At 41.5% G+C, this 27,192-nt stretch overlaps 1 protein-coding gene across 2 annotated transcripts in view; it reads right to left on the bottom strand.

Annotated features, from left to right (window-relative positions):
• Nucleotides 1-27,192, bottom strand: part of SLC36A3 (solute carrier family 36 member 3) — a 72,710-nt gene that overhangs the window by 35,798 nt on the left and 9,720 nt on the right. The window contains exons 2-10 of one of the 2 annotated variants that reach the window (XM_082381513.1): nt 24,546-24,636; nt 21,978-22,066; nt 19,127-19,222; nt 15,453-15,537; nt 14,301-14,519; nt 11,716-11,814; nt 11,174-11,340; nt 7,579-7,748; nt 4,586-4,766 (exon numbers count right to left, since the gene is read on the bottom strand). In XM_082381513.1, coding sequence (XP_082237639.1) covers nt 4,586-4,766; nt 7,579-7,748; nt 11,174-11,340; nt 11,716-11,814; nt 14,301-14,519; nt 15,453-15,537; nt 19,127-19,222; nt 21,978-22,066; nt 24,546-24,636 — 1,197 coding nt within the window. Of the gene's footprint in view, nt 1-1,456; nt 4,767-7,578; nt 7,749-11,173; nt 11,341-11,715; nt 11,815-14,300; nt 14,520-15,452; nt 15,538-19,126; nt 19,223-21,977; nt 22,067-24,545; nt 24,637-27,192 lie in introns of those variants that run through there. The other variant, XM_082381512.1, reaches the window with a different exon arrangement.

Raw genomic sequence — 27,192 nt, forward strand, 5'->3', positions numbered from 1 at the left:
CAGATCACAGGGCCTGTTCACGTGTGAATCTCCCTGACTGGCAAGTCCAACTTCCTAAGTTATGGCCCACCTGAAAATTTTCCCTTTAGAAAATTTTCAGTGCAATTTCATAGCAGTGCAATTTCACTTCCAAGTGGTGTCAGATGCCAGGGAGAGGTTCTGCGCTCCCCCGCCCCCCTTTTTATAACCTTAGAGCTCAGATCAGGGAATTGCTTGAGGCGCTGCTTCGTGGGTTTGAGTCAGGCACTGTCTGGACATTGTTTGCTAGTCACAAATCTTGTGAATCTTTAGAGAGTCCTCTGTCAGTTTCATTCCCAGGGTCATGGTGGCTTACACGCCACTCATGTCACTTGTGTCCACTTGGTAGCCAACTCTTAATGCCTCAGTTTCTCATGGGCAACTTCTTCCCCACGCAAGGCTTGTGTTGCTTAGCAATTTCAACTCTCTCATTCCTCTTTCTTTCAATGGGTTGTTGAAGATCCGAATTCAGCCTCTCCTTAAAGTGATTTTGTATATCATTCCCCTCAATGCCCCAACCACAGTCCATCTCAGTCATGTTGAGACAGATAACGTTCGTGGAGTCAAGAAATGCAGTGGGAGATGATTCTGAATGTTCCAGGGGTCAGGAATCCCCCTACAGCCTCTGTATCCTCCCAGACATCTCTATTCCAACTACCAGGTCCCAGTTTTTGCCAAAGAAGCACATGGCAGCAGAAAATTCAGTACACATTGATGAAACTGGGAAGGCCAATTTGGGTCCTGTCAGTGCTGGCTGCAGTCAGTAAGTGTGTTCTGTACCAGTCATATGGTGGCCTGGGTTTCCTTGTCTGGTAGCTTACCTCCCTCATCTGATTTTGCATATTGCCCCATTCTGCATTCAAACCTTAGTGCCAGGGTTGGCTATCCACCATCTGCAGATTGTTCAATGCCACAAGAAGCAAATATTCTTGCGTCCCTTTTTCCAGAGCTTCTTTTGCAACCCAGGGTCTGTTTGTTTCACTGGGTTTGTGATTGCTCCTGAAGTTGCATGCAAAATTTAGTATGTATACATATATGTGAATTTTATGGAAGGAGGATCCATGGATTTCATTAGAATCAACAAGGTGTATGACTCCTCCAAAAGTTATAAACCACTGCCTTATATGCATTTTATTGTTATATATTCTATAGTAAGGCTTCCATATATTCCCTAAAGCCTCACCTGCTCCAGGCTCATGGTGTGGGTCCCCCAAGAGCAAAGATATTATTATTGGCATATAGCTTTCTTATGTAGTGATAGGATGCTCCTCTCCACCTCCTTTTCCTTCATGATGCCATAGCTACTTCACATCTCCTCTGAGAGGTTGTTGCTTGACATCCGACCACTGGTAAATGAATGAAGATGCATTGCAGGATGAGAACTCTCCTAACCCCAGCTGGGATTCCTGTTATTTAGGCCATAGAACCAATCATCAAATAGAAGGTGAGGTTGAAAAGTGATGTTACCTAGAAATACTCATTATACTGTAAATTTATGCTTTGCATACTTTCCTGTATGGGAATTATAGTTCACTATAAAATGTTTTTAAAAAGTGGTGCTTCCATTAGAGTGAAACAGATCATTAAAATTTTCCCTCACATGAAGTTTCTTTAGTTATAAAATCAACACAGGGACTTCCCTGGTGGTGCAGTGGTTGAGAATCTGCCTGCCAATGCAGGGGACATGTGTTCGATCCCTGGTCTGGGAAGATCCCACACGCTGTGGAGCAACTAAGCCCATGCGCCACAACTACTGAAGCCTGTGCGCTGCAACTACTGGGCCCACGTGCCACAACTACTGAAGTCCGCATGCCTAGAGCCCGTGCTCCGCAACAAGAGAAGACACTGCAGTGAGAAGCCTGCACACCGCAACAAAGAGTAGCCCCGGGCTCTAGGCATGCGGGCTTCAGTAGTTGTGGCATGTGGGCTCAGTAGTTGTGGCTCACAGGCTCCAGAGCGCAGACTCAGTAGTTGTGGCGCATGGGCTTATGTGTCAAATTTGGCACCAACACCATGCAGTTTTGATTACGGTAGCTTTGTTATAGTTCTTGAAATCAGATAATGTTAGCTCTTCAACTTTGTTCTTTTCCAAAGAATATTTTGGCAATTCTAGCTCCTTTGCATTTCCATATGAATTTTAGAATCAGCTGGTCAATTTATTTAAAAAAAAAAAAAACCTTGCTGAATTTGATGAGGATTGACATCTTAACTATAATGTGTCTTCTGAGCCATGAACAAGGTGTATCTCTCCATTTATTTACATCTTAATTTCTTTTAGAAATATATTATAGTCTTCATTGTACATATGTTTCATATCTTTCATCAGATTTATCCCAAATTATTGCATATTTTTGTGCTATTTTAAGTGCAATTTCTGATTGTTCCCAGCTATTACAGAGAAACACAACTGGATTTTATACATTGATCTTATATCCTGAAACTTTGTAAAATCAATTAGTAGTAGCTTTTTTGTAGATTCCATTGGATTTTCTACATTGATGATCATATCAACTTCATATGAAGACAGTTTTACTTTTTCCTTTCCATTCTGGATGACTTTATTTCTTTTTGTTGCCTTATTTCACTGTCTAGACATCTGGTACAATATTGAATAGAAGTGGTGAGAATGCACATGTGTATTTTTTTTTTTTTTGGTTGTTGTTTTTTAAATATTTATTTATTTGGTTGCACCGGGTCTTAGTTGTGGCACGCAGTGGGATCTAGTTGCCCGGCCAGGGATCGAACCCAGGCCCCCTGCATTGGGAGCATGGAGTCTTAACCATTGTGCCACCAGGGAAGTCCCTGTATTTTGTTTTTGATCTTCAGTCTTTCCTTATCAAGTATGATGTTAGCTATAGATTTTTCACAGATGTTTTTTACCAGTTGTAAAAGTTCCCTACTATTCCTAGTTGCCAAGAGTTTTATTCTAGGAATAGACATTAGATTTTGCCAGATGTTTTTCTGTATATATTGAGATGATCATATATTTTTCTCTTTTTAGTTTGTTAATATGGTGAATTACATTGATTATATTGATTTGATAAAATTTTGTTTAGAATTTTTACATCTATTTCCATGAAGGATTTTGGTCTGTAGCTCTATTTTCTTGTAATGTCTTTGCCTAGTTTTGGTTCACAGAGTGTTTTAAACCAGTTTTTTTTTTTTTTTTTTTTTCCCACTGATAAATCACAAATATATTTGCATATCAATAGGTGCAGTTTTGCAGTGTTTGGGGTCATCACAGAATTCTATTCTGGATGAATCATAATTTAACTTAATGTTGGATATTTGTTTCCAACATAAATAATGCATACATTTTTGCAAACATAGAAGATTCTTAGGATAAACTCCCAGAAGTGAAATTGGGTCAGAGGGCTATGCATTTTAAAACTTATGTATTATAAAAATTATCCTTCAGAAAAGCCATAAAAATGTATTCTGCCATCTGCAGAGTATAAGATTGTTTTTCCAAACCCTTACCAAAACTAAGTATTATTTTTAAAAAGGTCAGTAGTCCTTGCACATGATGAAATCCTTTCCCTCACACAAACTGCTCATCCCCTTTAGCCTAAATCAGCTCTAAGTGGCCTTAAGATATCTGAGAATGTGGGGGTTGGGTTGGGGGAGAGAGAAAAAGAAAGAGAGAGAGGTGATGTCCTTCTCAGTAGGGAGGTCATCATAATGAAAGATTCCTAAGAAATATGTTTTTATCCCTTAACCTACTTCTGGTATGCCTGTATCTCCAGGGCAACAGGGTAACTTGCTGATAGAAAACTCTTCAATTTTCACACATGTGTTAAGGGATAAATTCATTTCTTATCTTTTTTTTTCGCTTTCAGAATGTCAGAGCTGGAAGAGCCCTTAATAGCCAATTAGTCCAATCCTTCATTTCATAGAATGGGAAAGTGAGATGGACAGGGAGAGAAACTTGCCCAAGATCCCACAGGATTAAAAAAAAAAAAAAAAGATCCCATCGGAAATCCGTGTCAGAGCTATTGGTTAGAAAAATTACTGCTAAGTACTATTTTTGTTCTTTGACTCTTCCACTTAGAACCATACCTAAATAGAAACTCCTCTTCCCCCAACATACACTTTTCTAAACCTGATGCTTTAAGGGTAGTTACTGCAGAATAGAGACAACAGCTCCTTTTGCATTTATATTTTTGCTTGGTCTCTGTTTCCAGGGATATCATGGGCAAATGGCATCCTTTTTCCCATTAAATGAGGCTGATAATACGAATGGTTGAATGTGGTTTTGGTTCAGAGGTACAAAAGGCCTCCAGAGAAATCCAAAACCAGAAAAGACATAGCCTGAGAGGTATCAGTACTGACTTATGTCACCTACATTTCTCTTGGAAAGATAAAGAAGCCACTAATTAATATAGAGATGTTGGGGTTTGATGAATGTATATAACATCCACAATAGAAGTCAAATTGGGGATCGGAGTAAGGGAGAACTATCAGAATAAAAATAGACAGTTATGCATAGACAGCTGTGGAGTTGCCTATGGAATGGTTGATGGGTTGGATCAACTCATAGAGGGCTTGGTATGTTCCAAATACACACCCCAAAAGGCCCAGGATGCTGATCATGATGTCCTTTGCAATGGTGACACAGCTCATGTCTTCAGGGTAAAAGGTGATGAGCTCCAGGAGGGGTGGGATGATGAGGGCCAGGGCACTGCTGCTCACGGAGCCCACCAGGGAGATGACCAGGTCCAGGCGGGGTATGAGGATGGCTGAGACACCTGCGGGGAAATAAGAAGTTTAGAATTGCTGAACGTTCCTACAGGAAGGGAGCCCAGAAACAAACCATTTCTCTGGAGACTTGTGTAATTCTATAAGTGCCTGACAGACCACTGGAGAGGTGGGAAAGGAGCCCATTATGAACTGGAGCAGAACAGGCACTGTGGCTCTGGACCCCCACCTCTGTTTTAGCTGCCAAAACATGCTCTCCTTTTATGTTTTATCTATTGGGTTTTCCAAATATAATATTTATTGAAAAGGATCCTCTACCACCTATCTATTATAACCTTCTCATTGCAGAGCTGGGGAAATCTAGAGCTGTAGAGGGAATGGGTTGTGCCCAATGTCACACAGAACTGACATGAGAAGCCACTGAAATGCCCAATCTAAGGCCCCTCCACCCTACTAGGTGGCCTCTAATGTACGTGAAAGAACTTGGTATACAGTATGTGCTTGATAAATGCTTGACTCTTGCCCAGGCACTGCATCTACAGTGAATTTTTACTAATCTACACAATATAGTTGCTGTCTAGAAGCAAGGATGGATAAACAATGAGAGATGGCTCTGCTGCTCTCAGACTCTCAACCACTGGTTTTCCTACTCTTAGAAGGAAACTGATAATTAAGGAGGACATAAAACATGCAGACAGCATTAGGCGGCTCACTCGCTATCTCTTCTCTTCCATAGACACTCTTAGATTTCCATCTTTTATACATACAATGAACATATATCATGGATTTTCGAGGGGAGTCCAATTTTGATAATATTTGAACGAATAAACATATAAATTATGTGACAACTTTATACAGCCATATGATTTTCCTATGAATAAATTAGGGAAAACCAGTTCTGGAAAGCACTCAGACTAGCTTTCTGGGTCTTGAAGAAAACATCACCTCTTTCTAAAATTGCTCCAGCACATGTAATCAGAGAACGAGAGAGACTCATAGACTCTCACGGTTGAGAATCCATCACCTCTCTGATGGGATGATCCTCGTCCACAGCTTTCTTTTATCAGATATTTAATAAATTGCTTACTGGAGGAAGTACAGAGAAAATTCAGTGTCTGTTCTTTAGGAGAGCTCATGCAGGCAGGGCAGAGAGAAGACACGCTCAAGGAAAGTTATAATGCAAGGTGGACTGGAGGAGTGCTCTAGAAGGGTCAGATCTGGTCATGCTAACCCATGGCTGTGGGCCCTTCCCCACTGCCTGACCTCCTTACCACAAGGTCCCTTAGGACTTGGGCCCTGACAAATCCTCTGGTTTCGTGTCTTATCACTCCTTATGCGTTCAGTTCTCCAGAGAGGCCATATGTAAGTACTTGCCTCCAATCTGTGCAGAGCCTGCTCACTGCACGTGGTACATTCTCCACTGCTCCACCTGCCTCCTAATTATCTTTTAGGTCTTAACTGAAATATCACTCCAGTGGAGAGGTCTTCCTGACCTGGCGCAGGCTAAGTTATAGGACCTTCTCAGGTGCTCTTAGGGTAGCCTCTTCTTACAGTCTTAACTATCCTCTGATACATCACTGTGTACCATCTTAACATTCATCACAATGTGCTATAATTATTTGCCTGCATATATTTCCCACTCAAACTCTAAGCCTCATGAGGGCAGGAGTCATGTCTTTTTCATGATTCATTACTGTATCCCTAGCACCTAGCACAATGTCAGGCACATAGTAGGTGCTCAACAAATGATTACTGAATGAAGGATAACAGAATTGACAGATGAATAAAAGAGGAAGAAGTGGTCATTCAGCACAGAACAGAAGCAGGACATGTCATTGAAAGTCAGCTGTCTCTAGTGATGCTCTTTCCCTGATACCAAGTGGCCTGAACTACTCAGTGTTTCTCTTCAACGTACATCCTTCCTATTGGGAATGATCTCAAAACAATATATTTACAGGTTCCTGATGTCTTGGTACAGACTGGGAACTCTCTGTAACAATACCTTAAGCCAAGCAGGTATGCTGTTTCTGCTTATAGAACTCCAGTTATGTGGAGTATAGCATCTGATAGTATATTGTTCTGCTGGTCTGCTCCAAGACTTACACACTTTCTCCTGACCCTGAACTGAGATGGGATTCCCTCAACTTTAAACGCTGACTCCTGGAGACTTTAAGATGAAATTTGCTCTCTCTCTTGCACAATAATCCCACAGGTGTTTGAGAACAGACATAGAATTTCCCCAAGACTTTGCTTCTCCAGGCAAAACCGCCATAGTTCTTTCCCTCATTCTTCATGGGACACCTTTTTTGATCTTCTTTCTCTGAACATGCTTCAGAGAAAGTCTCCCAGCCCTGTTCACAATGTTTCCCAAACAGCTACAATGGCACCTGATGTAGAATGAATGAGGAAATGAATGGATAAATGAATGGAAGGAAGCAGGAAGGAAGGAAGAAAGGGAGGGACGGAGGAAGGGAGGAGAAAATGACTTCCAAGACTGTAACAAATCAGCCCCTTGGGGTTTTTCTCTATAGTTAAACACCACTTTAAGGGGACTTGACCTTAATTTATGATAGGAAGGAATATGGCACAATGGAAAACACAGACTTCGGTGCTGCACAACCTGCATTCAAATCCCAGCTCTGTCGCTTAGCAGCTATTTATGATGTGAGCATGTTACTTAATTTCCTGGGTCATAGTTCCTTCAATTGGTAATATTACATAGTTAGGCTGTCATGAGTATTAGATAATATCAGTGCTGTGCTTGACATATAGGAGGCATATAGGAATGAATAAATGACACTTCTTTCTCCCTCAAACCAGTCAATGTATTCTTTCTATGTGTAGACAGTAGAGATTACTCACAGGTCAGACAGACCAAGGCCGTGCGGACAGACAGGTCTGCAAACAGCACCCAGCTCTCTGACACCTGGGAGATGACGACGGGGATGATGATCTCAGCTGGCACGTGGAACTGGAGGGCATAAGTGAAGAAGATGCCGATGGAGTACATCAGCTTGACCGACTGGTACAACCTGCAGGGAGAGGGACAGCACGTGAAATTTGATGTGGCTCCTGGGCAGGGCCGCACAGGACTCATCACTGCTTGGAGGTTGGGACTTGTTGAGTTATAGAACGGCCTAACTTCCACTGACTCAGCCTGACCCGCCACCAGAGCCACCTGGGAAGCTTATTAAAAGTGTACATTCTTGGAGATTCTCATTCAATAGGCCTGTGGCTCAGGAATCTGTGCCTTTTTTTTTTTTTTCTTTTACTTTTTAAAAAAGGTATACCTGTATGGAGTAAAATTCACAGTACAAAGGTCATACAGGACTCCCTGCCACCTCTGATTCCCAGTCTCCAGTTCCTCTCTCCACAGGCAACTCTTCGAACAATTTTCTTGAAGCCCTTCCAGAAATAGTGTAGATACAAACTTACACAGAATGTAGGTACACACACACACACAGAAGCATCCTCTACACACCATTGATCTCTGTTTTTAGTCATTAAATATTTCTTAGAGATTGTTCCCTATCAGTACACATAGATACATAGATCTGGCTCTTCTATTTAATAGCTGCTTGATATTCCAATTGCATGGATATACCATAATTTTTTAACCAGTCTCCAGTTAATGGATATTTAGATTATTCCTAGTCTTTTGCCAGTAAACAATGCAGTAAAGAATATGTTTGTACATATACCTATGCACATACAGTATACAACCCCATAAGTAAAAATGTTGGGTAAAAGTATATGTGATTTAACATTTTGATAGCTCTCAGAAAAGGGTACTGTCATACACTGTTGTAAATTATTGCAGTCATTGTGGAAAACAGTATGGAGGTTCCTCAAAAAACTAAAAACAAAACTACCATATGACCCAGCCGTTCTACTCCTGGGTATGTAACTGAAAAAAAAAATTAAAACACTAATTCAAAAAGATACATGTACCCCCATGTTCATCGCAGTATGTATATACATATATATATATATATATATATATGTATGTACACACACACACACACACACACACAGATACACACAATGGAATACTACTCAGCCATAAACAAGAATGAAATTTTGCCATTTGCAAAAACATGGATGGACTTGGAGGGTATTATGCTAAGTGAAATAAGTCAGACAGAGAAAGACAAATACTCTATGATATCACTCATATGTGGAATCTAAAAAATAAAACAAACTAATGAATATAACAAAAAAGAAGCACATTCACAGATATAGAGAACCAACTAGCAACTAGTGATTACCAGTGGGGAGAGGGATGGGGGAGGGGCAAGATAGGGGTAGGGGATTAAGAGATACAAACTACTGTGTATAAAACAAATGAGCTACAGGATATATTGTACAACACAGAGAATATAGCCAATATTTTATAATAACTATAAATGGAATATAATCTTTGAAAATTATGAATCACTATGATGTACACTTGAAACTTATATAACATTATACATCAACTATACCTCAATAAAAAGAAATAAAATAAAAAATGAAAGTTTGATAGCTCTTGACATATTGTGCATTTGTTGTCCCAGCATAATGGAGTGCTTGCTTCCCTCCATCCTTGGCAAAACACAGTGTGTGAACACATGTTGGTTTGTGCCATTGTGTTTTGTAAAACTGGCATTTCTATGATTATGAGGGAGACAGAGTAGCTTTTCAAATATATAAAATGTCACTTTCTGAGTTGCCTGTGAACTGTTTGCTCGGGCCCATTTCTCCTTGGGTTGTTGGTCTTTTGCTCATTGGGAGGGGATATTTGTTCATTCCTTCTTTAAGGCTCTTCTGGAGAATCTCATCACCAGCCAGGTTCAGAGAAGCTGTGAGGTCCTCATGGCACCCAATGCCCGATTTTTTCCAGCTGATATCCCAGAAGGAAAGCACCTGCCCTGCCCAAGGTAGCTAGTGGCAGCCTGAATTACCCAGAATAAGCACAGCATATTAGGCTGATATCTTACTTGTGTAAAATAAATCACAACTTCAAAGAAATTCCACGTTTATTATCTCATCTAGTCATTACCACAACACAGTGAAGTGGGTGGGACTGGTGATATTTTTCTCATTTTATAGCTGTGGCCTTATGGGAAATGAACGCCCCACCACCCTACTCACTTCCAAAAGACCGAGGCTGTGGGGGAGACATAGCAATGATAATAGCTAACACGCAATGAGCACTTACTGTGTGCCAGACACTTTTCTAAGCATATATTAAGCCAATTCACCCTCACAGTCACTCCCTGAGATAGCATGGCAGTCATTTGCGCTGCTCGCCAAATACTTCCCAGTCTTCCAGACACATGGTAGAATTTCACTTCCCTGCCCCTTGGAGTGAGGCGTGGCCACTTGCTTTGACTAATGAAGTGTGAGCAGAAGAGACATATGTCACTTCCTAGAGAAGCTTTAGCAGCTTCATGGTAAAGGGTATGATTCAGTGTGCCCTTTGCCATGGAAACCAATGTTTCAGGGAGTGGCTGTTCCATCAGTCTGGGTCTTGGAGTGGGGATGGTGCAGAGCTGAGCCCCAGCCATCCCATAATGGACATGTAGCATGAACATACAATTAAGCATTTGTGTGTTCAGCCATTGAGATTTTGGAGTGGTTTATTTTATTACCAGAGCATAACCTATCCTGACTGATACAAATAGGCGAGAGTATTGTCCTTATTTTATGGAGGATGGAAATGAGGTCTGCAAGATTAGGTTAGCTTATCCAAGGTCACGTGGGAACCAGGATCAAATCCCATTGCTCAGGTGTAGAATCTGTGCTCTTAAACAGTTGGTTCTACTGACTGCTTAGTCATTCTGCACCCAACACTGCCAGAATAATGACAATAGCTAATACTTGATGAATGCTACGTGCCAGTCCCCAAAATGCTTCCTGGATGAATGAATGAATGAGTAAGTGAATCAACGACTGAATGCAAGAACTCCAGTCCAAGTACCAAGTGGGGCATAGCAATGGCAGCTTAGGCCCATTTCCGGAATTGGGGTCCTAAGTAGCAGTCCATATGCAGGCCCCTCAATTATTACTCCGGAGTTATACTTTTTGTTGTTGCTCTTTCAGTTTCATAGACACTCCCAGATCATTCCTGTTCGACAGCCTTTGAACCATACAGTCAGACAGATTCAGTTTCAAGTTTCAACTTCTCATGAACAATGTGAGCTGGGAAATTTACTTACAGCCTCTCCACATATCAACTTCCTTATCCATTCAATGGAGTTGATAATAATAATGCTAACCCATAGGGCTGCTGAGAGAATTAAATGAGATAAAACACAATGCCTGGGTTATTAAACGTACCTGTTATTATAATATTAATACTAGCAGTTAATATTTGTTGCTAATGGTAACTCAGGGATGCCACATTCTGTTGCTAAGGCTCAGACCCTGTGACTCTCCTCCCCTTCCCCGCAACCCCAGATGGGCAGGGACGTACCAGCAATTGGGCAAGTTGAGGGTGATGCTGGCCTGGGTGTTCGACCCAAACTTCATGTAGCCCAGTGTCCCCAGGCAGATGTAGAGGACGATGACAAGGGACATCCCCAAGTACAGAACAAAAGAAAACTGCTGTGGATGCTTCATCTGGTTTTTGAGAGATAGAACCTAGAGATGAAAGGAGGTTGAGAAAGAAAAGGTAGAAAGAAAGCTAGCAGGTTCCCTCACAAGCACAGACATCCTTCTCCAGGCAGCCCAGAGTCAGGAAGGGGCCACAACCCCTTTTATCTTCTCCCACATTTTCTACAGCCAGGAGTGCCCCACTCCATCTGGGCTGATGGTAAATTCTCACTCAGTCTTCAAGGCTTGGTGTGGTGTATGGGGCAGGTGGCACCCTGTAAATGGGTACTGACTTTCCCTTCCACCAGGAGAAGATCATATTCTACACTTTTCATAAATATTACTATTTGGACACCTAGAACAATGACTGGCTTTCATAGAGAGCACTGGGGACCATTCCCTCAAACCCCACACCCATCTTACCATACCGACGCCTTCAAACGTGAAGATGGCTGTACCAAAGAACAGCAAGAAAGTCTTCCAGCTTGCCATCAACGGTAGGTTCCTGGGATCTGGAATCTCCTGAAAGGAAGTAGAAGAAGGGCATTCATTTTGCCAAGGTGGAGACGTCACCCCAAATCTGGTAGAGAGCTGGGCTTGCCCGACATCAACAGAGACAGTGTTAGAAGCACCCATGAGATATCTCCAGCTGAGTCAGCCTTCTCATCTTTTAAACAAGTTACTTATTTTTATTGTGGTAAAATATACATGGCACAAAAGTTACCATTTTAAACACTTTTAAGTGTATAATTCAGTGGCATTAAGAGCCTTCACATTGTTGTACAACCATCACCACATTCCATCTCCAGAATTTTATCATCATCCCCAGCCGAAACTCTGCACCCATTAAATAATAACTCCCTATTACCCAGCCCACTGGTAACCCCTATTGGACCTTCTGTCTTTATGAATTTGACTATTCTAGGTACCTCTTACAAGTGAAATCATATAATATTTGTCTTTTTGTGGCTGGCTTATTTCACTAAGCATAATGTCCTCAAGGTTCATCCATGTTGTAGTATAAATCAGAATTTCATTCCTTCTTAAGGAATACATTGTATATATTTACATTTTGATTTACCACATCTTTACATGTGGTGAAAATGGAACCCAGGGAGAAGAAGGGAACTGCCCAAGGCCACTCTGCAAGTGAGTGGCACAGCCCAGATAAGAATTCAGGTCTTCTGTTTTCCAGTTCTCTAATACCTCTTTCCCATCACTTCTCTCAGAGCCGTGAAGTCTTCTGGCTGGCACAGTAGCTATCACAGATCTAGAGGGAATGAGTATTTTAATAGACACCTGTGGGCAGAATAATGTCTACATCCTAATCCCTGGAACCTTGAATATGTTACATTACATGGCGAAGGAGAATTAAGTTTTCAGAATGAATTAAGGTAGCTAATCAAGCTAATTTAATTTAATTTATTTATTTATTTCACAGTATTATATATTTTATTTGAGAAGAAATTATTCCTAAGAGATTCATGTAGCCCCTTGAGATAAATGGGAATTTCCAAATATTTCAAATCCAAGTTTGGGAATACAATTGGGAGAGTACGAAAATGACAAAGGGAAAATCTCTCGGATATCAGAGTTATCACAAAACTTGAAGGTGAGTTACGTGAATTGTATAGAGTCAAAATCAAAGTAGAAATTCCAAGAAAAATAGAAGAGGCATGTTCTACTTCCACAATCTCATCAAAGACTGGCAACACTTGGCTCAGGCTTTGAGCTCTGCTATCACAGGCACTTCTTAAGCCCTTAGGACAACAGGACCTTTTATAGTTTCCTTTCCAAAGAGCAATTTCAGGCCCCTCTTTAAGTCAGACTAGATGGAGGGGTTCAGCATGGGTGTGGTCACAGTGTACATCACTGAGGCTATTGCACTTGAATGTGAGCTGTGAGCAGCAGCAGAGCTACTGTACACTCCTGTGCCTGTACAATAAAATAAGGAGACAACTGAGAGGTGAGATGCACAGGTGGATAATGCTTTATACTTCCCCTGAAGCTAATTTTAAAATAACGAGGTTATCCTGGGTTACCTGGGTAGATTCAACGTAATCACAAGGGACTTTAAAAGTGGAAGAGAGAAATCAGAAGAGAGAACCAGAGAGATGGCAGCATGAGAAAGACTTGGCCTGACATTGCTGGTTTTGAAGAGGGAAGTGGGCCATAAGCCAAGGCATGAGGGCAGCTTCTAGAAGCCGGAAAAAGCAAAGAAACAGATTCTCCCCACAAGCCTCCAGAAAGAAATGCGGAAAGGTCCTGCCCAGTGAGACCTCCAGAACTCTGAGATAATTTTGTGTTGTTTTAAGTCACCAGATTTATGGTAATTTGTCACAGCAGCAGCAGGAAACTAATACAACCACAGAGACTTTCAAAGAAATGAAACTATAATGGTGAAATTTCAGGGCCTTAATGATAGCAAAGCATGGGTTTGGGAGGCAAAATGACTGTAATTAGTGGAAAAATTACTTTCTGTTTATCAGTTTTCTTGTCTGTGGACTGAGGATAAAGTAGTATTACTTCCAAAATAGCATCATTGTGAAGATTTAATGAGTTAATCTATGTAAAGAACTTGGCACAAAGTAAATCGAATTCCTTTATCATCCAAGTATCCCTTGTCAGCCTATCACTGCTACAATTTTGTTTGGTTATTTGATTGAGATTTATTACCCCAAGTGATTGTAACCTCCATGAAAGCAGACACCCCATCAATTTTACTTACTACTGAATCCCCACCCCTTGCACAATGCCTGGGTCATAGAAGCTATCAATAACTATTTGTTGAATGACCCATTGTCCAGTGTGACGATAATGATGATGATGGTGACTAGCTTTTATAGCTTGTGGGGCAGGTGTTCACGGACGCATCACTTAGGCAGGGGCTGCTCAGAGCAGGAGGTCACCTTCCTCACTCTCATCTGCCCATGACAACAGTGACCCTCCCCAAGGGTCTCAGAAGCCCTGGACACTGACCCCCTTCTGTGGTGGTTTTGGGAACAGACCTGCACGATATACTCAAAGATCAGAGCCATGCTCCCCAGGGTGGTGATATTGGCCAGTGCTGAGAAGACAGACAGCACCCTGAGGTTCTGGATAAACACCAGCAGGGTCAGGAAGGGCAGGATTGTCAGCATGTAGAAACGAATGTCCAGGGTGGGGGTCAGCACCAGGATCTTCCTGGGTTGGCAGGTGTTGGAGGTCACGTAGGCTTCTTCCACCATCTGATGTGGAGCACAAGGAAGGGCAATGTAGTTAGAGGTGCCACATTAACACAGGACGCCATTAAGTTTCAATTTCAGATAATTAACAGATAACATTTTAGTAAAAGTATGTCCCAAATATTACATAAGGACATACCTGTAGTAAAAAAAAATTATGCTGCTTATCTGAAATTCCAGTTTAACTGGGTGTCATATATTTTTATTTGCCAAATCTGGTAACCCTAAACTGTAGTACCCATGACTGTGACAACCAGAAACCCTTAGAATCATCAAATCTCAAGCCTGAAGGGTCCTTTTGTCATCTAGCCCAAGCTCGTCTTCCGTACCAAATGGTTTTCTTTCATACATCCAGAGAATAGTAATTGATTACACAGGAATATCTTCTTCAACTTTAGATAGCCCTAAAGGTTAGAAAGCTCTGAATATTGAGCAAAATCTGTCTGCTTGAATATTCCATCTATAATGCCTGTCATAGTTCTGGCTGTTTGAGCGCACGAAAACAAGTATGCTTCCTTTATTCCATGAAACCAAGAAAGAATGCTATGATTGATTTATAATGCCTGTTAGGAATGCAATGAGGGCAATGTTGCAACTTGTTTGCCTTAATTTAAGTCTTCTACATGACAACCTTGAGCCGCCTAAAGAAAAGCTCACCAACACTTTTCAGGCTAAAAATTCTCAATTATTTCTGATTGGACAGGATTGCAAGCCTCTCTTTCCATCCTGGTTACACTCCTCAGATGTTGCTTCGGCTTCCCTATGATCCGTTTCAAGAGTGATTCCCAGGACTGAAAAAACTCCCAAGTGTAGTCTGACTAGGGAGTAGAAATGAAGCCCTCTCTTCCCATGATCCAAAAACTACAATTTTGCTAATGCAACCCTAGCAGCAGGAGGTCTGCTTTCCCCCCCTCTGCCCAGAAGGGGCCTCTTTACCTGTTGTAAATTGTCTGCCATAAACATAAAATAAACACTGCAGAAGCCCAATTGGGTGATGATTAATAAAAAGCTGACAGTGTACCTGAGAAGGAAAACAAGAGGCAGACAGAGGGAGAAACAAATTATTTTTAAATGCATTTATTTTTTTTGAGACAATTATTTCTTTTATTATTTTTAATATTTCCTCATTTTTTAATTTTGAAAAATTTCAAGTCCACAGTAAAAGTTGAAAGACTAGTATAATTAACATCCATATACTCTTTAACTAGATATACTGATTGCTAAAGTTTAGCCCTAACTGCATTAAATATGTATGGATGAATGTGTTTATCCATACACACACACACATACACACACGTGTGCATTTTTTCAGAACTACTTGAAAATTAATTGCAGATATTATAACACGTCAACCCTAAAGACCATAACATACCTCCCTTAGGACTATGATGTCCAGAAAATCAACTTCAATATACTCAGATATATAGTCTATATTTTAAATAACCCAATTCTCTAAAGTATCTTTTATAGCTGTTTTAAAAATTTTTTTGATTAAGGATCTAATCACGCTTCATATGTGGCATTCGGCTACGTTTGTTTAGTATTTTTTTTCAGGTAGAGCTGCCCTGTACATATCCACCTTTTTTGTTTCCCGTGACATTGCCTTTTTGGGAAGAGTCTAAGCCATCTGTCTTGTAGAATGTCCCACATCGTGGACTTATGTGACTGTTTCCTCGTGATTCAGAGAAGCAAGCACACACATAGGTGATACTGTGTACGTGTGTTTCATCACATTGGGAGGCACAGGATGTCCACTGTGATGGCGAATGCTAAGCCTCTCCATTGAAAGTGTACATTTCCTACTTTGCAACCTGGAGGTAAAAACTTTGAGATGCCACGAATAGCCTATCCTCCTCAACCCAAGGGTTTTAACATTTATTGATGATCCTTGCTGAATCAATTATTTCACTGGTGGTTGCAAGGTGGTGATTTTCTAGTTCTGTCATTTTATCTAAGTTTATTAGCTAACATCTAAGAAAGATATATTCTCCTTTCCTCTTTTTTTATCACAGTAAATTCACATTAATTATTCTTTATTTAATATATTAAACTCTGTTATTGTCGTTATTCTTTTGGATTCTTAAATTGTCCCGTATTTGGAGATGCATTTATTTATTTACTTTAATAAATTTTATTTATTTATTTATTTATTTTTCGCTGTGTTGGGTCTTCCTTGCTGTGAGCGGGCTTTCTCTTGTTGCGGTGCGCGGGCTTCTCATTGCGGTGGCTTCTCTTGTTGTGGAGCACGGGCTCTAGGCGCGTGAGCTCAGTAGTTGTGGTGCATGGGCTTAGTTGCTCCGCGGCATGTGGGATCCTCCCGGACCAGGGCTCGAACCCATGTCCCCTGCATTGGCAGGTGGATTCTTAACCACTGCGCCACCAGGGAAGCCCTGTATTTATTTTTTAAGAGAACAAAAATATGTTCCTCTACTTAGGTTCTAAGGTTTAGATCCATGTTTTTCAAGACTGGGTTGTAGTAACCATTGCATCAGAATCATGTGAGGTTTATGGTAAGAATACAGAGTCCTGGCTCTCATATCAGCCTATTGAGTCAGAAGCTTGGCAGTGTCATGTGAGACTTCAGAATAGAGATGTTTTTTCTCTTTATTGTTGAGATTTTCAAACACACATGAAAACAATGATAATAATTCAATGACTCCTTGTGTGCTCATCCCAGGTTCAACAATTAACTTTTTGCCAATCCTCTTCCATCTATTCCTTCACCCCCACTGCATACAAGCTTATTTTGTTGGTGTATTTGAAGCAAACTGGAGATGTCAAGTCATTCCACCTGTAAATAATTCAGTATGCAGCTTTAATGGACAAGAATTTAAATAAAATATAATGTCCTTAATCACCCCTTATAAAACTAACAATAATTTCTTATATCACTTAATATTCCATCCATAGTCAGATTTTTCCAATTTTTTCAAAAATGTCTATTTCACAGTTGGTTTCTAAACAAGTCTATTCATTGCATTTTGTAATTAAGTCTCAAGTTTTTAAATCTGCTATATTCCCCTTGTCTTATTTTTTCCCTTGCAACTTTAATTTTTTTGGTTGGTGCTGAAGATACTAGAAAATTGCCCTGCAGTACGTTTCACTTTCTAGATTCAGTTGATGAATTCATAATGTCATTTATCTTGTTCTTCTATCCCCTGTGTTTCCTGTAAACTGATATTAGATCTAGTGGTTTAATAAGACTGAGGTTCTTCATTTATCTTTCTGGCAAGGGTATTTCAGCGGTGGTTCTCTGTACTCCCTATTGTATCCTATTATAAGACACATCATGTCCAGTTGTCCCATGTCTAGACATGAGTCGATAACTACATGGGGTCAGGTGATGCCAGTGTATTCTTCCTTTATAGTTTTCCAATGACCTTTCACAATGAGCATCAGTTGATGATTGTTGCTTATGTGGAATAGGTAATTTTTAATCAAACTCCCCAGGTATTTCTTAGCACACTAAAAATTGCAAATCATTCGTTTAAATAAAATAGTTTCCCAATTCTTTCTCAGCTGCTGGGCCTCCAGAGAAATGGCACAGTATAGTGGGTGAGAGCTGAATGTTCTGGATTTCAGTCCTCGCTCTGATCCCTGGGTAACTTGAGCAGCCTTATTGTTCTATCTGGTCTTCATTCTCCTCCATTTGAATAGGCATGGATATAGTGATCTCCAAGGAGCCTTCCTGCCTGAAAGTTTTATTCAGGGTGTCATCAGAAGCTGATAAATCTTCATGAGAAAGGATGGACAATTGTGAGATCTCTATTATTACTGCCCCATGCCTTTCCTGTCTGACAATCAGAGTGATTCCTGATCAGGAGATCAGTGACCTACTGATATTCCCAAGAGAGGAGCTGCAGGAGGGATCTTGGCAGGTGAGGGGCTAACTCCTGAGGGGCTCTGCTGGGAAAGGCTAACATGTTAGGTGCTTGGTCAAAACTCTGCTTCACCAGTATCTATACCTGTGACCTTGGACACATTATTCTGTCTCTGTGAGCTTTTATCACCATATTTCCTCCCAATAAAGATACACCTGCCCACCTCACAAGGTCATTGAGATGATCAGAGGAGATCAGACAGAGAAGAGCATTTTGTACACCATAAATTTTTTATCCAGCGAGGGTTACAACCTAAATGTTCACCATTAGGGGAAGGATTAAATAAAACCACAGGATCCATCTATACTGGGGAACATCCTGAGCCTTACAAAATAATGAGGTCAATCTCTATGTCCAAATGTGGAAAGAAATTAATCATATTATTAGATGAAAGAGTAAATTTCCAAAAAATATTCCAATTAATATACAAGAAAATACAAAACAAAATATGTATTTCCATTTGTACACATATACACAGAGAAAAAGTACATGCAGAGAAAAAGTCTAGAGGAATGTTTACTAACTAGATATCAGTGATTACTTCTTGGGTGAAGAGTGGGATGGGGGATGGAGCTATCGGAGGAGATTCTCTGTATTGTTCAATAGTTTTCAACAAGAACATATTCATTTAAAACTTGTGTTACTAGAAATAAAGAAAGAACAGGTGAGGATTATTATTATTGTTGTTGTTATTATTACTACTACTACTGTGACATCTATGACTACTACCTTCCCCACACTGAGTGGGTCCTCAGCCAGGCATTTGGGCAGGTTTCGAGGCTGTACATCATGGCCTCTCCATAGTTCACAAAAGTCTTTTGCAGTCTAGGGAAAGGACAAGCAATGAATAACTTAAAACATTTTTTTTTAAAGTACAATGTACTCTCGAAGTGAGTAGTTATTATATATTCATGTATTAATATGGGACATTCTGGTAATTTTCTAGCAACAGTATTATTGAGATATTTTATAATGGTATACTTTTAAAAGTTTCAGAATTCTGCCTCTTTTTTGTAGCTGTCCTTTTTAACACTAATATTTAAGTGGATATTATTATTATTATTATTTAGGTAGACAGTAGCTGTGAATTGATTAGGTCTGCAAACAAGGACAGAGGGGATAAGAAAGTTGTGAGGTGTGCGCACCTGGTTAGAGGGAGGAGAAGGGAGGGGGACGAGGTATGAGTATGGCCAAGACAGTGGTTCTGTCTTTTCTGGACTTACATTCCCTTCTTTCCACTGTTGAGGGTGTTGGAACATTTGGGATGCTTGCCCCGGACCAGACCCCATGCAAAGGTGATCTTTAGCCTCCTGCCCAGCACCCCTGTAGGATGTGACACCCCAGTTCCAGCCTATCCCTCTTCCTTCATCCCTCCTTCCCTAGGCGGCCCTTCCTAAGGGACGGGAAGGCCCTGCTGAGGACTGTCAACAGAGCAAGTGGAGCAAGTTGCCCAGGTCCCTGGAGTTAATTGCATGACTCAGGGGAGTAGCTTGGAGAGGGAAACGGCCCCAGACTTGTCAGGGACTAGGGTTTAAGTCCCAACACACCCCCTTAGATGGCTGGGAGACCTTGAGCAAGTCTCTTTATACTTCCAGGCTTCAGTTTTTTTACACGCAGTCAGTTTTGGGGAGGAGCCAGTAAGAGATGAATATGGTGATGCACTGAGAACACGGCATGATGCTTCTGTTTTTATTGTTACTCAATGCGCTTGGCATATGAAATACAAACGAGGTCACATTGCATAGGACTGGCAAATACATTACTCTGAGGATTGCAAATTGAAAAGCAATGGGGATCAGAAAGGTGTCAGTACTGTGGTGAGAAGGCCTGGGTATGAGACAGAATAGGGGATAGTGGAGACAGTGTCCTAGGCTATGGTACAGGTCTTGCTCCAAAAGGGGTTGATCAGGATGTGGCTCCAGCTGAATGATGAAGGAATGAAGCCGCAGAGGTGGCAGAGTGTCTGACTGGCAAGAAGGTACAGATTTTTTTTTATGTGAAATCTCCAGGTTTTTAAATGCTGGAGAAAAACAAAAAACCAAGGGACTTCCCTGGTGGCGCAGTGGTTAGGACTCTGCGCTCCCAATGCAGGGGGCCTGGGTTCGATCCCTCATCAGGGAACTGGGTCCCACATGCATGCCGTAACTGGGAGTTCACATGCCACAACTAAGGAGCCCATGAGCCGCAACTGAGGAGCCTGCCTGCTGCAACTAAGACCTGGCACAGCCAAATAAATAAATAACTATTAAAAAAAAAAACAGTAGAAGTCCTCCCAAATATATCTGAAAACCACTGTCAGCTCTTAGGCCATGGGTCTATAACCTCTGTATCAGAGGAGAAAAAAAAAAGGAAAAACAAATAATCAAAAGCAAAAATCAGGGAAAGGTTGTCATAAATGACAGAGATGTTGGAAACCTGCATGGTGATAAAATGGTCCTGGCAGGCTTGAGGGAAGAAAAAGATTTGCAGATAGGTTAAGGGGTAGAGTCAGACAGGTCTTGGAATACTGGCTCTGCCACTTCCTAGCTGTGTGACCTTGAGCAAGGCATTTAACTCACCTAAGCTTCAGTTTAATCATCTATAAAATGGGAAAAATAGTGCCTACCATAAAATTTTACTGTAGGGAGTAAATAAAAGAAGACTTGCAAAGCTCTGCCATGTACCTGGCACAATGTAGTTGTGCAATAAATTTAATTGCTGAATGAGTAAATGCTCTTAACAGTGTTTCGTGGGCTGGAAAGTACCACACAAGTTAGGTGTGATTGATATATACTCCAGATGCACTTATTTGGGTTATGATAATTTGACTTTATGAGGAGCTTCATTTAATATCCGTACTTTGACTCATGAGGACCTTCTCCACATCTATGAGGACATATTTAGATTTGCCTGCCTTGGGAGAAGCTGAGCCCTGTGGACAGAAAGCCATAAGGCTGTTGGCTGTAAAGAATTGTTAATCACCATGAATTGCTAGTTTATAAATATGAAATTCTCAGCATTGTTTGTTTTCACTGCATTTGTCTTTTCCTTCTGGAATTTTGTTTTGCATTACAGTTTTAAATATATAAACGTTGAGTGTTGTATGTACACTTTATTAGGGATTGAAGTGAACTATCCCTGTATTGCTAACTATGTTTTTTTACTGTTACTAAATTGTCCCAAGAAGGGTTTACCTGGAAAAAATTCCCCTTCGAAGGTGTATGTATTGGAGTTGGGGGGAGATGGGGGTGGGGAGATTAAGAGGAAAAGAAAGACATCTTAAGTATCTCGCATATTCATGGATATGTATGAGCACATTTGCATCCTTTACCTCTTTTGATTTCTCTAGGTGGGGATATTTGGGCTCAGAGAGCGCAGGAGCTTGGCAAAGTTGTCCAGCTAGTTAGCAGCAGAGTTGGGCCCAGACCTAGGAGTTCCCAGTTGGGATTTTAATCACTCCCTCCACCGCCTCTGCAGTATCTAGAGCAGCAGGGGTGGTGGCCTGGAGAGGGGGCCAGCTAATTGGGTCAGCGATCCAGGGAAAATTAGCACACCCGCAGATGGAACCCGGCACCAAGTGACAGAGAAGCAGGACTCTCACCTCTGACTTAGGTGATGAGCACAGTTCAACAGGATGACCATGCAGTGCACGGTGAGGATCCCGATGGCAAGCAGGCTGAAAGGACCGACCTGGAGGGGAAAGGAGATGTGGGCACAGTGAGCCACAGGTGGATTGCTCCCATACCTGGCCCTCTCCCCGCCTGGGTGCTAGGGTCCCTCTCATAATAGAGGTTTGGGGATGAGAGCCCCTGCCTGAATGTCCTTGTGCCCCCAGATGCTCTGGCCTGAATACCCTTCTTGGCATCACTGCAAAGCGGCTGCCCAACCTGTGCTACAATACTTCTAGTGACAGAGAGCTCACTACCTACCAGACAGCCCATGCCTTTCCTCGTCGGCCTTTAGTTCCGCTTCTAGATCTCTCATTCCTTCTCACATCCCAGCCCTTACCTCCTCCAAGATGCTTGAAGACCAAGGTTCCTCTTAGGGATTGGCTTCCTTCCTTTAGTACAAAGTCATCAAAAGGGGCACTACTGATATTTTGGGCCAGCTGATTTTTTGTTGTTGCAGGGGCCTGTCCTAGATATTGTGGGATATTTAGCAGCATCCCTGGCCTCTACCCACTGGATTTCAGAAGCACTCCCTCCCCCTCCTCTCCAAGTTGTGGCAACCAAGAATGTCTCCAGACATTGTAAATGTCTTTGGGTGAGGGGGGTGCAAAATTACCCTCAGTTGAGAATCACTGCTCTTGTATGTCTACTTTCCATGTCCCTTTTATTTTTTTAACTAAAAATTGTATGTATTTAAGGTGAACAACATGATTTGATATATATACACAGAGAAGTGATGACTAGAGTCAAGCTAATGAACAAGTCTCCTCCTCACATAGTCTCCATTTTTTTTTATGTGTGATGAGACTATAAAGCAGGGATCACTATTAATCATTATCTCCCAGATGTGATCACAATGGCACAGAGCAAAGAGGGACTCTCTCACCCTCTTTGTGCTGGACACCTGTGCCTTTATGGATGTGACTTGTGCTAACATCACGAAGAAATTTGAGAGATGAAGAGCACCACTAGATTGCACCAGGATGTAGCCTCCCAATAGCAGAGACTCTTTTGTCTTGTTTACATCTATATTCCCAGGGCTTAAGAATAGTAGGTGCTCAATATATATTTCTCAAATGAATCATGATTACAGGTTCTGATGGGAGATGGAGGGTAAAGAAATCGCCTAATAACTCTTAGGAACCAAAAATCAAAGGATAAAAGAGTTATCTTAAAAAGCAAAGACCACACTGGCAAAGAGAGTTTGGTTGAGGGCCATGTGGTAATAATGCTCTTCAGAAGGTCTAGAACCCTGAGAATTCTAAAGGGGAACGTCCCATCTCTGGGTTGGAACTGATTCAGATTGGAAGTCATGTCAGTAGCCAGGGTCTCAATGTGACTTTTTCAGACATGAGGGCCATTTAGCAGGCCTGGAGAGAAGGAGAAATTCGTTTCAACTAAATGGAAATTATCTATTCAATTCCATGGACATAAATTGGGACTTCCAGTGTGCCAGTCTCTATAGCAGGTATTGTGGGGAGGAGTAAAGATGAATCAGAGAGTACCTGCCCTCAGAGTTTTCAGGTAAGTGAGGAAGATAGGTATTTTAAAAAATAAGCATGTTTCATCTTTGTAAGTGCTGGAAGGATTCCAGGTTAGGTAGATATAAGTTCTAGAAAAACACAAGGTGAAGGAATTTTAATAGGAAACAGTCAAATTTTACAGAGGAGGTGGAGTTCAAAAGACAGAAGTAAGGGAGAAGGTAACAGCATAAGCAAGAAGACAGAGGTGGGAGGGCACAGGAAGTGTCAGGGGGTTGGGTTTGTTATCCTCATCTTCCAAGCCACTTTCTCACAATCAATCACAAACAGGAGTCACACACTCAAATGCCTGGAGGGGCCAGGCTGCTGATATAAATGAATGAAATAGCAAGGATATAATCCTAGGGAGTTGGGAGAACTGTGGCAAAGTAGATTCTGCATCAGTATGCGAGTATGGTGAGTCTTTAAGAACAATGGTGGGGAGGCGGAATTGGATGGAGGTGGTGAAAAGGTACAAACTTCCAGTTATGAGATAAAAGGTACTGGGGATGTATTGTACAACACAATGACTGTAGTTAACACTGCTATATGGTATATTTGAGAGTTGCAAAGTGAGTAGATCCTAAAAGTTTTCATCACAAGGAAAAAACACCTATTTTTGTGACTATATGGGGAGATGGATGTTAACTAAATTTATTGCGGCAATCATTTTGTAGTATTCGTATGTCAAGTCATTATGCGGTACACCTTAAATTTATACAAAGCTGTATGTCAATTATATCTCAATAAAACTGGGGAAAAAAAAAAAAAAGAACGGCTTGTCTCCTCCAGGCCTGCTCCATTTAGCTCTGGGTTGGCTCCAGTGGATTGATGCCAATAGGCTCATTTCCTATTGCAAAGGGTGCCCCCCTAAGCAACAGGCTTATTGCCCATTGATAAACAGTACTAAGGCCTTAGGGACCCGCCAACCCTTTCCCCCAAATGGGTAGACCTGGTCCCCATTGCACAGGTCCATCTTACCAATAAGCCGGCATTTTTCATGGCCAGAGGAAGTCCCAGGAGCCCCGTGCCAATGTTGCATTTCAATAAGTGAATCAAGGTTTGCATAATCCTGTAGGGGGAGCATAAGGCAACAAAAGGGTATGTTAGCAGAGGGAAAGGAGACACAACGTTCAGGCTTCTTTCAGCCTCTCCAGGCACCCTGTGGTGGGAAGACAAAACCAGATGAAGGGGACTCTGGTTTAACTCTCAGTTCCCAGGATCTGTTCTGGAACCTCTGATCAAGGGCTGGTGCTAGTTCAGGTGACTCAACAAATATTTAACACACACTAGGCTCTAAAGAAAAAGTTAATAACCATTGCTACTATTCTGGATAACTCCCTAGTACCAGTTTATTCATTAATGCATTCAATGATTTCTTCCGTGATACATTCACTCAAAATTTATTGAGACCTACTAGATGCTTGGCATTTAGATAGACAATGAAAAAAATAATAAGAATTTTCTCAATTTACAGGTAATTATCGCTGCCCAGTCATTCATTAATTCATTCACTAGAAAAAAAAAGTCTGCCACCACATATGGAGTATTTATTGGTTCTAGTTCACTCTTTCACCCATTTACTCAATATTCACTGCAAACTTATTCCATGCTATGCATTGGATACAATTTAATAACAGTTGCTAAACGTGCATATAGAACACTTACTATGTACCTGGCAGGGTGCTAGGTACCAGGGTTCTAAATGTTCTCCACACCAGTGCTGGCAGTGCCTGCTTAGGCACCACCGGTCCACTGGGGAGGGGGAATGTGGAACAGGATCATGAGAAGAGAATCAAAAAGGAATTGAAATGAAAAGTTGACTGCAAAGCACTGAACTGCGGTAGGACCACTGGATTCTGAGTTCTAGCTCTGCCATTAACCGACTGTGTTTGGTCACTATTTTGGGAAGGCCCTCGGCTGCTTACATCTTCTGTTTATTCATCTCGACCTGCCTACCTCCCAAGGATATAATAAGAACCAGAAGAGGTAATGACATAATGAATCTTGGAATTGTGAAGTGCTTCACAGATGTGAGGCATCATCACCATCATCATCATCATCCTCATCATCATCATCCTCATCACCACCACCACCTTTGGTTTGGCCTTACGGTGCTCACCTGTTTGAAAGGGCCTCCTAAAGAGGAGGCAGAGCTGCGGTGATAGAAAAAAGGCAAGCAAGGGCTGGTTTAAGCAGGTAGTGGGGCTCCCTCCTCCTGGAACAAAAGGTACCTGGAGGAGGTCATTGGAGGCACCTCCTTGTGCAGCCTTTGAACTGTCTGGAGGCAGCCCGGAGGGTGAAAACAAACTGACCAAGGTCACATGGCGAGTCAGTGCTCACGTCTCCTGGTCTTGTCCTGTTGGTTAGGGTGTCAGGGCTGTGTCAGGTTTTGGCATTTCAGTATTGCCCAGGGAGAGGGCTGGGGCTGAGAGAAGAGAGTGACTTCCTGCGTCTCTGTGAGTTCAGACTTTTCACCTAAGCAATGCGGGGGTGGGTGGTACAAGATGTCCCTTCACTTCCAACAGTAATTTATATTTCTTGGTAACTGCAATTATTGAAAAATATGTCAAAGCCAAAAAAAAAAACCACACACCCTATTTAAAAAAATCTTTTGTCAATTCTTTGATAGTAATTTCTCCAAAAGATGTGCCCCCTTTCTGTTCTCCATCCCTCCATCTCTCATTTCTTTCCTACAGCAGCGTCTTGCCCAACCTGATCAAATCTCTTGGGAAGCGTGAGATAAGGGTTTGGAGAAAACACTGCACCTTAGTTAACAGCATCATAGATCAGGGCTGTGAGGAGTAAAACACATGTTGGGAGCTCTCAGGGACTTAAAAAAAAGTTTCTATTTTTTTTCCTTGAAAAATGATACATTGTCATTATAAAAGGAAATACTCAAATTCCACCAATTGGAAAAAACTACTTTTAACACTTTAACATTACTCTAGGCATCCTTACTTGTCTTTAAATGCACACAAATTTTACACAAGGAGAACCATTATAATACTGTATTTTAATTTTCTTTATGACTAGTATGTCCTACATATTTTCCCACAACCATAGATTTCCTTCATCACTCCTAATGGCTGTATTGTATCCCACTATGTGTATCATACTTTAAATAATCTCTGGTTGTTTCTCAATTGTCAGTATTACAACCAGATCTGAGGTTAAGATCTGGCTTCAATAAAATTATCATGCATACCTGCATTATTATCTCCTTAAGAAAAATTCCTGGAAGTGGTATTACTGATCAAAGGATTTATTTATTTATATTTACTTATGCTTAAAAAGCCCTAAGTAGGGGAATTCCCTACTTAGGGCACAGTGGTTAAGAATCCACCTGCCAATGCAGGGGACACAGGTTTGTCCACCTGCCAATGCAGGGGACACAGGTTTGATCCCTGGTCCGGGAAGATCCCACATGCCACAGAGCAACTAAGCCCGTGCGCCACCACTACCGAGCCCGCATGCCACAACTACTGAAGCCCATGCGCCTAGAGCCCGTGCTCTGCAACAAGAGAAGCCACTGCAATGAGAAGCACGCACACCACAACGAAGAGTAGCCCCAGCTCGCTGCAACTAGAGAAAGCCCACGTGCAGCAACGAAGACCCAACACAGCCA

Source organism: Balaenoptera borealis, assembly GCF_965194805.1.
Source record: "Balaenoptera borealis genome assembly, chromosome: 2".
In the NCBI taxonomy this organism is placed as follows: Eukaryota; Metazoa; Chordata; class Mammalia; order Artiodactyla; family Balaenopteridae; genus Balaenoptera; species Balaenoptera borealis.